This window comes from Bos grunniens, chromosome X (assembly GCF_055505025.1).
Source record: "Bos grunniens cultivar Pamir isolate PY7600 chromosome X, Bosgru_T2T1.0, whole genome shotgun sequence".
Classification (NCBI taxonomy): Eukaryota; Metazoa; Chordata; class Mammalia; order Artiodactyla; family Bovidae; genus Bos; species Bos grunniens.
In genome coordinates this window covers 61,324,073-61,342,567 of record NC_141194.1, presented here as the reverse complement: position 1 = coordinate 61,342,567, position 18,495 = coordinate 61,324,073, and the positions used below count along the sequence as shown (strand labels likewise).

General features: G+C 45.1%; 1 protein-coding gene across 2 annotated transcripts in view; it reads right to left on the bottom strand.

Moving 5' to 3' along the window:
• The window catches only part of STARD8 (StAR related lipid transfer domain containing 8), an 82,093-nt gene that overhangs the window by 49,822 nt on the left and 13,776 nt on the right, over nucleotides 1–18,495 (bottom strand). For both annotated transcript variants that reach the window (XM_086388470.1, XM_086388473.1), the window contains exon 2: nucleotides 16,963–16,996. In XM_086388470.1, the coding sequence (XP_086244596.1) occupies nucleotides 16,963–16,996 (34 nt within the window). The remainder of the gene's footprint in view (nucleotides 1–16,962; nucleotides 16,997–18,495) is intronic.

Here is an 18,495-nt window from a genome sequence, read left to right as displayed (position 1 = left end):
TGCAGATTCTGTCATCCTCCTGAGGTCTTATGGGTCTGAGTGGTTCAAATGATCAGGTCAGAAGGGATCCAGAGAAGTCCCACATTTCTCTGAGGGGTTGTTGAGTCACTAAGCCATATCTGATTCTTTGTGACCACATGGACTGCAGCATGCCAGGCTTCCCTGTCCTTCTATATCTCCCAGAGTTTGCTCAAACTCATGTCCACTGTGTCAATGAGGCCATCCAACCATCTCATCCTCTGTCTGCCCTACTCCTCCTGCTCCCAATCTTTCCCAGAATCAGGGTCTTTTCCAGTGAGTCAGCTGTTCACATCAGCTGGCCAAAGTATTGAAGCTTCAGCATCAGTCCTTCCAGTGAATATTCAGGGTTGATTTTCTTTAGGAGTGACTGGTTTGATCTTCTTGCAGTCTAAGGGACTCTCAAGAGTCTTCTCCAGCACCACCGTTTGAAGTCATCAGTTTTTTAGTGCTCAATCTTCTTTATGGTCCAACTCTTGCATCCATATATGACTACTGGAAAAAACATAGCTTTGGCTGTACAGACTTTTGTAGCAAAGGGATGGCTCCACTTTCTAATACATTGTCTAGGTTTGTCAGAGTTTTCCTTCCAAGGAGCAAGCATCTTTTAATTTCGTGGCTGCAGTCACCATCTGCAATGGTTTTGAAACCCCTCCCAAAATAAAATTTGTCACTTTTTCCACTTTTTCCCCATCTATTTGCCATAAAGTGATGGGACTGGATGCCACGATCTTAGTTTTTGAATGTTGAGTTTTAATTCAGCTTTTTCACTCTCCTCTTTCACCCTCATCAAGAGGCTCTTCAGTTCCTCTGTGCTTTCTGCCATTAGAGTGGTATCATCTGCATATCTGAGGATGTTCATATTTCTCCCAGAATCTTTATTTCAGCTTGTGAGTAATCCAGCCTCGCATTTTGCATGATGTATTCTGCATATAAATTAAATAAGCAGGATGACAATATACAGCCTTGATATATTCTTTTCCCAATTTTGAACCAGTCCGTTTTTCCATGTCTGGTTCTAACTGTTGCTTCTTGGCCTGCATACAGGTTTCTCAGGAGGTAGGTAAGGTGGTCTGGTATTCCCATCTTTTTAAGAATTTCCCACTGTTTGTCATGATCCACACAGTCAAAGGCTTTAGCGTTGTCAGTGATGCAGAAGTATATGTCTTTTTCTAGAATTCCCTTGTTTTCTATGATCCAATGGATGTTGGCAATTCGATCCCTGGTTCCTCTGCCTTTACTGCCGAAGCTTATTTTGAAGGATTTTGAGCATTATCTTCCTAGCATGTGAAAGTGAAAGTTGCTCAGTCGTATCTGACTCTTTGTGACCTCATGGAATTCTCCATGGAATTCTCCAAGCCAGAATACTGGAGTGGGTAGCTTTTCCCTTCTCCAGGGGATCTTCCCAATCCAGGGATCAAACTCAGGTCTCCTGCATTGCAGACGGATTCTTTACCAACTGAGCTATCAGGGAAGCTCCTCCTAGCATGTGAAATGAGCACAATTGCATGATAATTTGAACATTCTTTGGCACGGCCCTTCTTTGGGATTGGAATGAAAACTGACATTTTCCAGTTCTGTGGCCACTGCTGAGTTTTCCAAATTTGCTGACATATTGAGTGCAGCACTTTAACAGCATCATCTTTTAGGATTTTAAATAGCTGAGCTGGAATTCTATCACTAGGGGGGAATATCTCTAAAGGGAACATCTGTAATTTCTTCTCTGTGTGGTATCTTCAGTTAACCCATGCCAAAGTCTGCAAACAAAAGCTGACAAAGTGCAGGTTGTCAGATAAACAGTGGTGAGCCTTGAACACCACTTGCAACACAAGTGTAGCAGTGAAAGGAGTGGGGAGTCAGGCTGTCCCTTTGTACTTCCCCAACAACAGTGAGTTGAAAACCAGGCTGCTGTTCCAGAACCTTGAAGGCGGAGTCTCTTGAAAGTGTTCTCTCATGCCAAGAGTTCAGTCAGAAAGGCTAAATGGCAGGATTTAGCCCCTGTGTCAGCTACATCCCCCAGACTGGAGAGCTCAGGGACAGGGACCACATCCTTTGTCAGAACAAAACCCCAAACCCTGTGTAGTTAGAGGCTCTGTGAGGACAGGGCCTTGTCTTGTTGTCTTAAAGTCAGGGGTGGGCCCAGCCAGATATGAGGGTCCAGAGGGGCTGTTCACACTCAGGGCCTAGAGACAGGGTCTCTGGGTCAGCCTCCCCCTCCCTCCTGCTCACCCTCTTTTCCTGGCTCTTCTCCATCCAAGCCTGGATGGTCTATGTTCTAATTTAACCAAGGAGGTTGTTCTCTTTGACCAAGTTATTATCCTTCAAGCCCAGTGTTGCCATCTGTGTTCCCTTCGGCCTTTGACCTGCTATATAACCTTTGGGCAGGTTACTTGCCCTTTCAGGTCTAATGATATCTTCATCTGATCATAAAAAGGTTAGATGGACTAGATCAGCAGGCTTGCAGTTTGTGCCTCACAGTGGCTAGGAAGGAGCCTTAAAGCCTATCGTGGGGATGTTGGAGGAAGGGAGAACAAAGGAAGGCTGAGCCTATCTCACCTTGCTTCAGTCAGAGTCATGCTGCTTTTTGTTTTATACTTTGAGCTTCCACATAGGATTTAGTTTACACCTAAAAAAAGCAAATGGACTAGACATGTCCTCACACTTAGGCCTCAGTTCCCTTCTGAGTGATCATTACAGGCCATAATACAAGTCAAACGTTTAGAGCAGTGCTCAGCATGTAACAATGGTGACAATGATAGCTATTATTTATTGAGCACTGAGTGCCAGGCATTGTTTAAAGGTTGTACCAGAGTCAACTTATTTGTTCCTTCCAAATCTTCTCAAGAGGGCGCAATTGTTATCTTCATTTTACACATAGGACACTGAGGCAACTGAGAAGTTAAGCAACTTATCCAAGATTGCACAGCTAATGGATGGTGCAACTGGGATTTGAATACAGGCATTTTGACTCTAGGGCCCTCCTTGATCAGCCCTACTATTGGTTCTCAATACGTATTTATTTATTTTTGCTGTTCTTATGGTTGTTTCCATTGGCATGTTCTCTTATCCTTCATCTGCAAAATGGGCTGAGTTCCACCTCTCAATGTGACTGTGTGCCTGAAACCAGACCATGGCTGTAGAGCAGGTACATTCCTGTGTTGGCAGCCAGGCCAGGCTTCAGTATGCCCTCAAGCTAAATCTGCAGAGCTAAAGCCTATGGTTTGAGGCCACTTCCCCAAACAGTGCACAATGGGAAAAGGGTGAGTTTGCTAAGAAAATAAGTGCTGGCTTACATGCTCAGAGCCTAGAGGAAACCAGAGAGCAGACCAGCGGAAACTTGTAAGGTGGCTGGATGTCCCACAGGCGATGAGGCTCTGCTGACGTGCTCAGTTCAGCCCTTACTGACTCAGCACTCTAATTGCCCTCCATTTGCCCAGGTCAGCCTTCCTTCTTCCATTTCATCTCCTTTTCTGGCTCCCTCTGTTTTTCTCTTCCTCTCTCCTCCTTCTGCTTGCTCAGCAAGGCTCATAATAACTTGCCAAACCAGAACTCTCATATTTCTTATATTTCTGCTTGGCAGGGGAATTTCACAGCTGGTCCTAACGTCTTCTCCTAAATGATCACATTCTGGCCACAGTCATCTCTTCTCGGGGTTCACTAACCTTCCCCAGCTGGTTCCCTCAACTTGAACTCAAAGCCCAAAGCTTTGTCCCTCTGCCTACCTTTGCTTGACTGTCAGAGCCACTAACTCCCTGGGTGCATCCCCCTCTCTTTTCTGAGTCTCAGTCTCTCTATCTGATAAAGGTTGAAGGGGAGGTGGTGATTTGACTAAATGATATCTGAGGAGTTTTCTAGCTCTAATTTACAACCATTTTATATCTGATCCATTTAGAAAATTGAATTTTCTTGACCACTTCTCTCTCTCTCTCTCTCTCATTTGTATCTATGTATATGATGCTAAAGCTGAAACTCCAGTACTTTGGCCACCTCATGCGAAGAATTGACTCATTGGAAAAGACTCTGATGCTGGGAGGGATTGGGGGCAGGAGGAGAAGGGGATGACAGAGGATGAGATGGCTGGATGGCATCACTGACTCGATGGACGTGAGTCTGAGTGAACTCCGGGAGTTGGTGATGGACAGGGAGGCCTGGTGTGCTGCGATTCATGGGGTCGCCAAGTCGGACATGACTGAGCGACTGAACTGAACTGAACTGATATGAATGTGTGTGTGTGTGCGTGTGCTGAGAACCCAGAAAACAGGACTTTGGGCCAGAATCTGAGGAACTGGGAGCTTTACAAAGTGGGTCAGCATGTTAAAAGCCAAGTGACTTTATTTTTTTTAATGTAAATTTATTTATTTTAATTGGAGGCTAATTACTTTACAATATTGTATTGGTTTTGCCATACATCAAAATGAATCCGCCACAGGTGTACACATGTTCCCCATCCTGAACCCCTCTCCCACCTCCCTCCCCGTACCATCCCTCTGGGTCATCCCAGTGCACCAGCCCCAAGCATCCTGTATCATGCATCGAACCTGGACTGGTGATTTGTTTCATATTTGAAATTATACATGTTTCAATGCCATTCTCCCAAATCATCCCACCCTCTCCCTCTCCCACAGAGTCCAAAAGACTGTTCTACACATCTGTGTCTCTTTTAAAAGCCAAGTGACTTTAGAAAAATGGTTCCCTTGTTTGAGGTTGAGCTTGATTCCAGAGGAAGCTCAGGGAAGTGTCTGTCTAGAACCCAGGAAGCAGCAAAGCACCAACTCCTCTAGGTGTAGTACAGCCCCTGGGCTTGAGCTCCATGCCTGACCCCCATCCCTTCCAAGAGTGACCCCCTGCCTGTTCCAGACAAGTCATCAGAACTAGGGGCAATGGGGACCCAACCCTGGATGGGCCAAGATTTCTGTTTTCAATGTGCTGACAGTCAAGTTACAGAGACCAGCACGGAGATAAATAGAGCATCCTTTACAGTTGTCCAAACACTTTTAGTGATTTTGTCTCATTTGGTCCTTACAACAATGCTGTGAGATAGCAGGTGAGGAACTGTTATCCCATTTTACAGAGCAAAGGACTGAGAGTCAAAGATAGGAGAGAATTGACCCTAGCTGAGTGGAGAGCTGAGAGACAAACCCAGGTGTTTAATCTTCAGAGCTACTGCTCCCTCCAAAGCCTCATGCTCTCTCAGATTTTCAATAACCTTGATAATAGAACCTTTCTGGGAAGCTACTAGAATAACTTCTTAACGGTGGCTAACTTGGAAAATGGGAGTGAAGATTAATGGGACTTTGGCTCTCTATCTTATATCCAGATATTCATTAAGGATTTTCCTCTGAGAATGATTCTTAACCAGTATGTGAAGGAAATGGGCTTCCCTGGTAGCTCAGCTGGTAAAGAATCTGCCTGCAATGTAGGAGACCCCAGTTCTATTCCTGGGTTGGGAAGATCCCCTGGAGAAGGGATAGGCTTCCCACTCCAGTATTCTTGGGCTTCTCTGGTGGCTCCAAAGGTAAAGAATCCACCTGCAATGCTGAAGGAGGGCATGGCAACCCACTCCAGTGTTCTTCCCTGAAGAATCCTCATGGACAGAGGAGCCTGGTGGGCTATAGTCCATGGGGTTGCAAAGAGCTGGACGTGACTGAGCGACTAAGCACAGCACAGCATGTGAAGGAAATACTCCAGTACAAGGCAGAACATGATCCATTCTCTAAGACAAGTATACACAGTATGCAAGAGACTTAAAGGTTGGAGGACATACTATTTGACTTGAGTTTCAAAGAATGGCAAAGGTCTGAACAGACTGAGATGGAAGTGGGAGTCTGTGAATCCCAGGGACCCCAGCAGCACTCCAGCTCAGCAGATGTCAGTAACTTCTGAGACAACTGTGCTGACTAGAAGGAATTCTTCCTGAACAATTAAGTACATAAAATGGGCAGGATTTCCTGTTTTCTTTCCTTTCTTCATTTTATATTGTGAGCTACCTAGGCCTGAGTCCCAGCCTTGGGAAACACCTGCTTCACCCACTTGCCCCTCACCTGGAACATGATCACGAATGGCTCTGGGGGTGGGCCAGTCCAGCCACACTTGAGCAGAAGGAGCCATGGGGACCAGGAGGCTTTGCATACAGAAGGGGGCCCAGCCAGGCCTCCCACACTGCTTTTCCCTAAGGTCCAGGATCAGTGTCAAACTATCAGATGATCAGATTGCTCACATTTTTGGAAAAACAAGGTCAAACACCTATTCAATTAAGTGTCACACAACCATAGTGTGTGAGAGATGGAAAGGCCTTAGTAGCCGCTCTATCCAATTCCTTCATTTTAATGATTGGGAAGTCAGGGCCGAGAAGAAGATAGTTGCCCAAGGTCACAGAGCTGTTAGCCACCAAGCCATTGTGCCTGACTGCAACTTTCACCCTACTGACAAACGACCCTTGTGAGCCAGGCCTTCAAGGGGCTCATTGGCCAATAGGAGAAAGCAGCACATCTGGTCTTTGAAGACGGGGAGGTGAACAGAAGCACATCTGATACTTCCATCACTCCACCCAAAGTTGCCCTTTGGCCTCTATACACTGGCTCCCTGGAGTGGGGGTGGGGCTCCAGAGCAAAGATAGTTAACCTGGGCCTTCCCCATCCCAGAGGCCCAGGGGCTCATTCCTGAGATCTCAGCTCCTGCCTTCTTAAATCTCAAATCAGACTTCTGGACTGGAGAAAACATCTCTCCCTCCCCCCACTCTCTTGCTTGGACTGGTCATGGTGGTAATTTTCATAATCATTTAATAACTATTATTTGTATATTGCCTGAAAGTGATTCCTGGGTCCAGAAAATCCCCTGGAGAAGGGAATGGCTACCCTCTCCAGTATTCTTTCCTGGAGAATCCCATAGACAGAGGAGCCTGGTAGGCTATACAGTCTATGGGGTCGCAAAGAATCAGACATGACTGATTGACTAACACCTTCACTTTGGGAGCTTATTGAGCTGTCTCACTCCCACTATCACACTTAGTTCCCACAACAAACCAAGAATTGGGTATTTGGATCTTTACTTTCAAACGGAGACAACTGAGGCTCAGAAAGTTGATAAGTGACAGAGTCAGACATCAGACCCAGAGATGTCCGAATTCTTCAGAAACCGAGCCCTTTGCATCAACCTTAAACTACTTTTTTCACTGGCATCTTGGGAATGACGCATAAGTGGATGGGTGGATGGAAGGATAAAGCAAATAGCCCTCAAACACTGTCTCTGTGGCTGGCTATGTATTCAGTTCAGTTTAGTTCAGTTGCTCAGTCATGTCCGACTCTTTGCAACTCCATGGACTCCAGCACGCCAGGCCTCCCTGTCCATCACCAACTCCCAGAGTTCACTCAAACTCACGTCCATCGAGTCAGTGATGCCATCCAGCCATCTCATCCTCTGTCGTCCCCTTCTCCTCCTGCCCCCAATCCCTCCCAGCATAAGGGTCTATTCCAATGAGTCAACTCTTCGCATGAGGTGGCCAAAGTACTGGAGTTTCAGCTTTAGCATCATTCTTTCTGAAGAACACCCAGGACCAATCTCCTTTAGAATGGACTGGTTGGATCTCCTTGCAGTCCAAGGGACTCTCAAGAGTCTTCTCCAACACCACAGTTCAAAAGCATCAATTTTTCGGCGCTCAGCTTTCTTCACAGTCCAACTCTCACATCCATACATGACCACTGGAAAAACCATAGCCTTAACTAGACGGACCTTTGTTGGCAAAGTAATGTCTCTGCTTTTGAATATGCTATCTAGGGTGGTCATAACTTTCCTTCCAAGGAGTAAGTGTGTTTTAATTTCATGGCTGCAATCACCATCTGCAGTGATTTTGGAGCCCAGAAAAATAAAGTCTGACACTGTTTCCACTGTTTCCCCATCTATTTCCCGTGAAGTGATGGGACCGGATGCCATGATGTCGTTTTCTGAATGTTGGGTTTTAAGCCAACTTTTTCACTCTCCTCTTTCACTTTCATCAAGAGGCTCTTTATTTCTTCTTTGTTTTATGCCATAAGGGTGGTGTCATCTGAATATCTGAGGTTATTTATATTTGATATGATATCAATATGATATCTGATATATTAGATATGATATACATATCTGAGGCTATGTATTAAGCATGAGGATAAAGAGGGGAATGAGACAAAGTTTCTACCCTCAGGGAACCTACCTGCTTAGTGAGTGCTTCTCAAACTTTTGCACCATAGTACCCCCAAACAACTGAACAGGATGAACTCATTCCCTGCACAGCCCTGAGGAGCCACGGAAGTCCATGTAGCCAGTCACAAGTGAGAAATTTCCTGGACGTCTCTATATTTATCTTACAAATTCGTGTAAATTTTGCATGCTATTCCATTACCTACATTTATGCTTGTTTTAATTTAAAAATGATGTTTCCCTCCCCTCAGATCTTTTAGGGAGAATGAGCTATTCCAAGCAGATGCTCTTGGAAACATCTTCTGGGAAAATCTTCTGCTTACCTCTAGCCCAGGGGGACAGAGATACCATTGAAAAGCAACAGACAGTAGTAGGCTTTTGTGTGGTGAAGGTCAAGATTTTGGTAAAGAGGTCATGTGTGTGCATGCATTCACACACATGACACATATAGAAGCTCTGTAGCCAGAATTGTTTGCTTTGCAGGACCATGTTTCTTTGGCACCCAGGTGATCCACACTTCAACCCTGCCAACTAGCTGTGAAGTAGGCATGTTCCTCAGCCCAGAAACCAGAACTGGAAAGGACACCAGGGATTCTCAAAGGTTTTTTACTTCCTAAAAGACCTTTTGGTGACTGTGATTGAGAAACAAGATGGCATCCACATCCCAGGAACAGAGAGCTGAGAGGAGAGAAAATCAGGCAAGCTTACAGCTGCTTATGTAGGTTGATGAAGTAGTTATCCTGTGAGAGATATTTAGGGACTGGTAAAGTGCTTCCCTGTTTTTGATGGCTTTCTCAAGACAAGAAGCATGTGTTTCATAAAGTTTGAATGTTGTTCTGCCATTTGCATGCTCTGTTAATGGATTAATGAACTCATTATTCATTCTGCTTTTTTTTCTTTGTTTTAGAGAAAGGTTCTGCATGCCAGCCTACTTTGATGATCTTCAGGGAAACAAGAAAAGGTGCTCCGACTTTCTCTGGGGCCATAGGTTAAAGGGAGCAGGGCATCTCTGGGGTCCAGATGTGCTGATAACAGCAGTGAGGTCAAAGTATAATAGCGCCAAGTGGCAGAAGGGGGAGGTGGGGAGCGTTGGATATTCTGAAACGGTTTCTCCTCCACTCCTTAAGAGTCCCTTTTGGCCTTTTTCTTTTTCCAAACCTTGAAGGGCTTTGTGTTTTGTTTTCAGTAAGGAGGCCTTTCCCTTCCCTGGTGGAATGTATTCCCTGGAATATCCTGCTCCAGGGGCACATGACAGAGAGTTGGAAGCCTCTGTTCTCAGGAGCCCTACTTCCTATGTTTTCATTTTTCCTCTTGAAACATAAACCAAACCAACTCTTCCTGTTTCTGGTTTGGGGATGTGGAGAGTCACACAGCAGGGACCCTCTAGCAAACAGGTCAGAAGGGGCCTCTGAAAGCTGCCCCTTGGCTGCCCTGCCATGGGAGGAGGGCTGTTGGGATGGAATTTTAGTCCCATGGAAAGAGGAGAACAGCGTCCAGGCTGTGATGAGGAAGCAGCCAACGCTGGTTCTGATGCCTGTTTGTTCTTCTTTGCCTTTGCCCTTACCCCAGGCTGATCAAAACCAGGTTGCCATGGAACTTTTATCAGCTGAGCTACTGATCTTCAGCCCTTGGGTACTGTCAGTCTGGAGCAAGTTTAGGGGAGAATCATCAGGGCTGTGAGAAATTGGGAGCTGGTGCTGTTCGCTCTCTGGAAAGACAGATTCTAGGAGGATACTATACAAGAGTGGGGACTTGGGTTCTAGTCTCAGTTTTACTACTAAGTGCCGTCTTCTGTTTTTCAGATGACCTACCTACTCTGAGCTTCAGTTTCACCAATTGCAGTGGGAACATTAGACTGTATGAGCTACAAGGCTCCTTCCATCTCAGACTTTGGGAAATTCTAAGCGCCAGCAGATTGGTCATAGAGAGGAGGAATATAACAACTTCCATGAGACTGCAAGGGGTGAAAACAAGACCACTGGGTGGAAGTTGTGAGGAAGATTCTGGCTTCACATAAAGAAGGACTTTCAACTGAGTACAGAATGAAAAGGAATGCTTGACCATACCTGGAGTTTGGACTGAGCCTGAGTGGATATATAGCAGGAATGGTAAAAAGGGAGCCTGTTAGCAATTGACCACATGACTAGAGCAGTAGTCACCAATATTTACTTTTATGTGACCAACTTCAGTCTCCAAATGAAACCTTTATGGAACCTCCAAGAGGTGAAGTAGATTTGGCTGAGTGAAGCAACCCTGCAGCTCTGTCCTCCCCTCATATCTCCCAGTGAATCTCTGGGAACTCTAGAGTTCCTCAGAACTCAGTTTGTAAGCTACCAGTTAATATAAATATGGTCTTTAAGTGCCCTTCTTGTCTTGAGATGTAGGCAACCTCCAAGTTTCAAGGGTTTGGTGGAAATGTGTTTTACATGGATCTGTACCATTGACTGCAACTCTTAGCCCCTCAAAGCCTTGTCTCAAGACAATTTGCCATCTGGAGCCAGTGGGGGCTCTGTGTTGATCTGTAATAGCTAGTTCAGAGCTGAAAAGATAGGGAAGAATGTCTGCTGAGAAAGAAGTCACTAGTCTAATTACTAGCAGTTCTTTCACTATGCCATCAAAAATAAATGGCAGTCCTTGCAGATTCATTGTTTATGTGAGGCCCTGTGCTTACTTAGTTCTGGGAATATAGAGGTCAGTCAGATGTAGCTCTTGTACACCAACAACTCATGATCCATGGGATATACAGAAAAGAAAAGAAGCAAATGCAGAACAGCATGTTGTGTTATAATAGAGATATCGACAAGATGGGTTTGTCCAGAGAACCAGAAGATGGCTTGACAAGCCAAGTAGGGGGGCTGGCAAAGATACATGCAGTGGAGAGTCCAATATGAGAGTTCATTGTATGCATGGGAAATACTGTCCCACGAGGCTCAGAAATGTGTGGGTGTGGTGGCAGATGGAGAAAGAAAGATAGGTCATTAAGTTGTGAAGAACCTTAGTTGCCAATGCAAAAAATCTGGATTTTGACCAAAGGTAGGGAACAATCAAAGGTTTTTGAGCATGACCAAATTTTTCTTTTAAAGAGAGAACTCTGACAGCAGTATGGGAGGTGGACCGGAAGGGAAAGCAAGCTGTCAGGGAGACCAGTTAGGAACCATAGAAACCATCCATGACAGAGCTCTTAAGGGCCAAAATGGAGGACTATGACGGTGTGGGTGGAAAAGAAGGGACAGATTTGAGAAACATTACAGAGAAGATTCATGGGCATGATTTGGTGACTGGATGGTAGCCAGTAAGAGAGGGAGGAGCCCAGGCAATTTCCATGATTCTTGCTTGAGTTACAGGGTGGATGATAGTACATTCAACAAGAAAAAGAATCCTAGAGAAGGAGAAGGTTTCCAGGAGAATGATGAAGAACTATGACTTTTAGTGTTGAGTTTGAAGGATTCATGTGAATTCCTGGTAGAAGTGTCCAATAACACTTCTCAGGTCCTTTCCAGATCTGCCATTTCATTTGCAATTCCCATTCCTCCACCCAGCCTGTGGGTAGCTGTCCTGTGCCACACAGCCCTTATTCTGATCTTCTGGATTGGCCCAGGCTGCAAAAGTGGTCAACTCAGCTGTGCATCAGGACATTTGCCTGGCCCATCTGTAACCCTGGCTTTCTATTTTGCATTCCTGAAAGCAAGCATCGGGGACCTGGAATTCCCATCCCCTTTTGACCCCAAAAGAAGCTATTAGGCTTTCCTCTATGGGTCTGGAAATCCTTTCCTTATCCCAAAAAACATCTTGAAATTGCCCTTTCCTCTGACCCTATCCTTGCCTCTCCCTTCTTTCAGTCTGACTCTGGCAGGAACAAGGGGTGGAGGATGACACAGAGTATAGTACAGATGATCTTGAGACCTTCTAGTTCAACTTTCTTATTTTTCATACATGGAAATTGTGGCTCAGGCAGGGGAGACAACTAACTCAAGGTCACAGAAGGAGTTAATGTCAGATCTGGGATTAGATCTTGGAATTTTCAACCCATAGTCCAATGTTATTTACCTTGGCTGAATTCACTGTAGACCACAGTTGAAAGATTTCCTGTCTCAAATGATAATCAATCCCAGGAACCCACTAACTCAGTCGATTTTTATACTACTCCCGGTTGCTGGGTAAAATATCTGTCAATTGCTAGATAAGCTATGGCCGGCCAGTGTTCTTCATCAAAAGGCAAATGTTAAATGGGCCAGATCTGTCAAGAATTAGTTACAATAATTTTTTGGTCTTTTTCAAAAGAAAGGGAGCTAATTATTATTATTCTGGTAATTTTCATAGGCTCAATGTTTTGGTATACTCTCCTCTTGAGCCTTAGAAGTGATGTTTAATAGCAACTTAAATAAATGTCTTTGTTTCTATTTTCTCCCTTTTAAACTAGTCTTCTCTGCTCTCCCAGAGCTGGAGGGACAGGTCTGGGGCATCTGATGGATGAAGTCTGGTGTTCAGGCCAAACCTGCAGCCAGGCTGAAGCCAGGTGGGTTGGGGAACCAGGACTCTTGTTACAGGCCAACTATTACCCCCACCCCCTCACCAGGTCACCTCAGCCATTTCAACAGGAGCTTGGAGAGAAGTCCCAAATGGCTATAGGCAAGAAAAAAAGTCTTGTGCACTGGGAACAGGGGGCCTCAGGGAGGATTTGGTGTAGGGCAGTGGGAGGGAAGGTCAGCAGGCTTCTCATCTCTGTGGGATGCTGGGAAGGGGAACTAATGGGTTAAACAGAAGTATAGGTTCTATAAGTCAAGAAGTCATTAAATTTCATTCAGAGCAGCAAGATACCTTAGAGTTCATTTGGACCAAGCACTTCACTTTATAATTGGGAACACTAGGGCCGAGAGAGGGGGAGGGACAGGCCCAAGGTCACACAACTGGTCAAAGACAGAGACAAAATGGGAACCTAGAACTTCTGGTACTCTGGTCAAGTGTTCTCACTTCAGTACCTGTGAGGCAATTCAGAATGGTTCAGGTCAGAATTTGTTTGGAGGGAAGGGGCTCCTTTTAGGCTCCAGAACTTATTTCCATCTCAGGAGCAATTCATTCTTAAGTAATAGGAATAAGGAGTATGGAGTGCTGTAGGGAGCCCGGGAGCGTTCAGCAAGTCTTGGAGTGAGCCACAGAGGCCTAAAGGCCCGTTTGACCTGACAGTTTGTATAATCACCACCTGTGGTTTCCAATGCTTGGTATATATGCAAGGGGTGATTTGGAGTGATACATCAACATTTTGAATTATGATAGATATATGTGAATTCATTATGTATTAGGAAAGCTGTAACCAGTATCTCAATCCCTCATTTCATAGATATTTACAGCTTGGTGGTGGTTTAGTTGCTGAGTTGTGTCCAACTCTTTTGTGACCTTGTGGACCGTAGCCCACCAGGCTCCTCTGTCCATAGAATTTTCCAGGTGAGAATACTGGAGTGGGTTGCTGTTTCCTTTTCCAGGGGACCTTCCTGACCCAGGGATCCCGGGTCTCCTACACTGAAGTGAGGTTATAGTTTAAAATCAGTCTGAAGTAAAGAAACACAGTAAATACATACTGCACAGGATGAAACGATGGCAAAAACTGTGAAGTTGGTTCACCAATAAGTGAAACTTGGAGAATATTGTGTTAGTGGATGCTTGGGCCATGATAGCAGGATCATCAAAGGTCATTCAAGCCATCCTCCTGGGCCTGGGCAGCATTATATATGTTGAAGCCAGTTAGATGTTCCTAATGTTGATGCCTTTGAACTGTGGTGCTGGAGAAGACTCTTGAGAGTCCCTTGGACTGCAAGGAGATCCAACCAGTCCATCCTAAAGGAGATCAGTCCTGGGTGTTCATTGGAAGGACTGATGCTGAGGCTGAAACTCCAATACTTTGGCCACCTCACGCAAAGAGTTGACTCATTGGAAAAGACCCTGATGCTGGGAGGGATTGGGGGCAGGAGGAAAAGGGGATGACAGAGGATGAGATGGCTGGATGGCATCACCAACTCGATGCACATGAGTTTGGGTGAACTCCGGGAGTTGGTGATGGACAGGGAGGCCTGGCGTGCTGCAATTCATGGGGTCACAAAGAGTCGGACACGACTGAGTGACTGAACTGAACTGAACTGAACTGAATGTTCTCCTGTGCAGATGGCACCAAAGATTTGCTCTGTCCATGAAACCACTAGGAGAGAAGCAGTAGCATGACAGAGAAACCTTTGATTGACTAATCTTAATAGGAAGACGATTACATATGCAAAGCATACTCAGTCATCAGCTTTGAGTCAATGTCTTGGCTTTTTCTTCTCTAAAAGGTCCCTGGTCAGTCCTCCCCTTCACTATTTCCATTCTACTCTGGTGGAAACTTACAAGAATGGCATATGAGAACAGAACAGGCTCAGTGTACAGATAGAACATTGAGAGTCAGAGAGGGGAAGGTTCTTAAGATCCTTCAAACATGAGTTGTGCAGTCAAGACTAGATCCCAGGCTTCTTGATTCCCAAATGCTTATTTCACATTTGCTGCCCTGCGATTCCTTATTCATTGCCCTCTTGGCACATTCCCCTCAATCTGACCCCAAAGCAGGCACCTATAGCCTCCACTGAACTCCTGGCTAGTACAGCTCCCTTTCTTTAAGAACTTCTAAACTCATCAAGGGCCCAAGAAGCTGGTAACATTGGTCATATCAGAGAGGATTGCTGAGTGGTGAAGAGATAGGCATAGGGAGATTTTGTATTTTCATATCTCTTGAATTTTAAAACAGGTGAAAGCATAACCTCATCCCCCAAAATCAATAATAAATCAAGAGTTCTCTCCCTCCCTGAGCTATATCTCAAAAATAATCATTTTTGCTCAGAACTTTGATATTTTTAATGCACCATTTCTTACACTCCATGCAAGAACCCCATGAAGTAAGCTCCATTTTATAGATGTGGACACTGGTCCAGAGAGAGGAAGTTCCATGCCTGGGCCCACACAGTGAATTGCTTATGAAATTAGGACTACAATCCAGGTCCTTTGATTTTTGGTGTCTTGCTGCTTCCACTGCCATATCCACATACACTCTTAATTTGTTCCAGATTGGCTTTCAATCAGCCTAAGGCAATGTGTTCACATTTGTCCTTAAATAGACATTTTCAAACTTTAACCTAGAGAAGCAGCACAAAAGTCAGTTCTAGCTCAGTTCTGTAGGTGACAACTTCTTCTGCCTGGCCCTATCCTCTTAAAGACACTCCTCTTTCCTCTAGAAAACACAGACCACTCAAGCCACCTGGTGCCCACCGTCCCGGGATGCAGCCCTGGCAACTCAGCCTGGCACAGACAATCTAATGAGGCAACCTGGCAACTTCTGCCAGTGCTTTTTTCTGGGAAAGGTCATTATTTCAGGACCTGAGGGTTTCTTTTTAGCCTTTGCAGCTGGTGTCTCTGAAATAGAGAAGTTTGTCCTTTCCCCACTATGGGCAGCCCACATATATTGTGCCCCCAGAAGTCTCTGTTGCAAAGTAGGAACTGTGTTCAGCAAGAAGCTCTGGAAGGAGATGGGGCAGGTTGGGGAGAGGGAGGTAGTAGAGAGAAACAGATGCATGCTGCATGCTGATCAAAGCAGTGTTCCTGCTCCACAACGGGTCCCCTCTCATCTGCTGTCAGGGCAATGCAAATAAACACCTCTCCCTGCTGGCTCTTCCTTTTGAGCAGCCACCACCCAAGAACTCAGGGTCCTAAGGTGGAAAAGCCCTTAGAAGGTCACCAGATCCCTTCTCTGCCTCCTTGTAAGACCAGTGACCTGGGGAGGTCCTCAGGAGCAAGGGCTCCTGTTGTCTATTCCAACATCTTACCAAGATGCTCTGTGCAGGCTCTTAGCATCCCAGTTCTTAATTGGTGTCTTTCTGCTTCCCTGAGCCCCAACCCTAACTGCCATCTAGCAGCCATGCTAATTCAAGTCCTGAGCTCATCCTGATGAAAAACTGTAGCCAGTGGAAATGGCTGAGGTCAGGTTGGAGCCAAGAGGATGACCTAGATGACCTCAGAAAAGCCCAGTTGATGCCAGGAGTCCAGGCTCTGGCGGCAAATTCATTTCTGGCCAATATCTTTCTTTCTCTTTCTCCCCAAAGCAGTCATCTCTAAACAACTGTGTCCTCTTCAATGGAAGGTAGGTGCTCCAGAATGCCACCCACTTGTTCACACCTAAGTGGGACACCAGAGGCAGAAGACAGTTAAGCAAAGAAATTTGCAGCAGAGGAAAGACAGGGATTTTTCTCCCTCAAGGCTATGTACATCCCTTTAGTCCTAACTGACTCTCTTGGTAGATTTCCAAACGAAGTAAGCATTGGAAATATCAGATATCGAACTCCAAATGCCAAGTCTCTTTCCTTCACCTCTTCTTACCTGCTCCCTTTCCCAACATATCTCCCATGCCTTATATACTTTTTAGTGAAAAGAAAGCATCTGAGAAAAAGGGAAGCATATGGGTGGCGGCCACTTGCTGATAGCTCTATAGGGAGACCTTCCCCTGGTTCCCTGACTGGAGAAAATCATCCATCTGAGAAACACAGAAGGTCTGCATGCTCATTCACCTCAAAAGACCTCAGAAGTGGACTTTGGGAAAGGAGCTTGGGAAATGCCCACTGGAGGGAGACAGAGGACATCTCAGCTTCGGCACTAGGACATCAGCTCCAAGCCCAGACACCTGATCAGCTCATCTGTGAGGATCACTGAGAAGCTCAGTGCTATTGCACGCTACGTGTGAGCCCCACCTTACACACTTACCGGCATTCTTCCTCCCTTGAAGCAATGGGAAGCACTGTAAAAGAAAGAGAGAAGAAATTAAGGCATTGCAGAGCCCCACAAAATATTAGAATCAGAAGGAATCCTTGAAGTCAGCAAGTTCAATCTACCCATTTTACAGAAAAGCACATGGAGGCCCACAGAAAAGGAAAATGAGGTACATGTCGAGAGCAAAGTGGAGCTTAGGAGCTCAGACTCCTGACTGCCCACTCCACACTACTTTCTCCCACTCCACTGACTGACTCCTCTGGTTCATGTCATTATCATAGAATAAGAGCACCTCCAAGTCAGGAGATTGGAGGCAGTCTGTGCAGGTCACAGTACTGTTCCAAGGCCTGACAATAAGAATTATCATAGAATCAGTCAGCATTTGCTTGGAACATACCATCCTTGGCATAGCATCAGCCAGATTAGAAGTAAGGTATGTTGGTGGAAAAAGCACTATTTGGAATTGGAAAGCTCAAGTTCCAATAGGGCTCCCTTCCCCTATTTATTGATTATGTAACATTGGACATTACCCATAATCTTTCAAAACTCACTTTCTGCATCCATAAGCCTAGGATAGTAATAATCCCAAGTTCATATATTTTGTAAGAAATTGCAACACACAAAAATATTTTAAATGGTAAAGAATATTATAAATTAACTCATTGAAAATATTTATAGAGCACCCTCTCCTCCGTGGATCACAGCCTTGTCATGGTGAAGGGGCTTGTGTAACTCAATGAAGCTATGAGCCATGCTATGCAGGGCCACCCAAGATGGATGGGTCATAGTGAAAAGTTCTGACAAAATGTGGTCAACTGGAGGAGGAAATGGCCACCCACTGCAATATTCCTGCCACGAGAACCCCATGAACAGTATGAAAAAGCAAAAAAACATGATCCTGGAGGATGAGTCTCCCAGGTCAGAAGTCATCCAATATGCTACTGGGGAAGAGCAGAGAGTAATTACTAATAGCTCTCCAGAAAGAATGAAGCAGCTGGGCCAAAGCAGAAATGACACACAGTTGTGGATATGTCTGGTGGTAAAAGTAAGCCTGATGTTGTAAAGAACAATATTGCATAGGAACCTGGAATGTCAAGTCCATGAATCAAGGTAAATTGAACATGGTCAAGCAGGAGATGGCAAGAGTGAACATCAACAGTGTAGGAACCAGTGAACTAAAATTAATGGGAATGGGTGGCTCTAGTTCAGATGACCATTATATTTACTACTGAGGGCAAGATTCTCTTAGAAGAAATGGAGTAACTCTTATAGTCAACAAAAGAGTCCAAAACGCAGTACTTGGGTGCAATCTCAAAAATGACAGAATGATCTCAGGTCATTTCCAAGGCAAACCATTCAACATCACAGTAATCCAAGTCTATGCCCCAACCATTGATGCTAAAGAAGCTGAAGTTGACTGGTTCTATGAAGACCTACCACAACTTCTAGAACTAACACACAAAAAAAGATGTTCTTTGCATCATCAGGGATTGGGGTGCCAAAGTAGGAAGTCAAGAGATGCCCAGA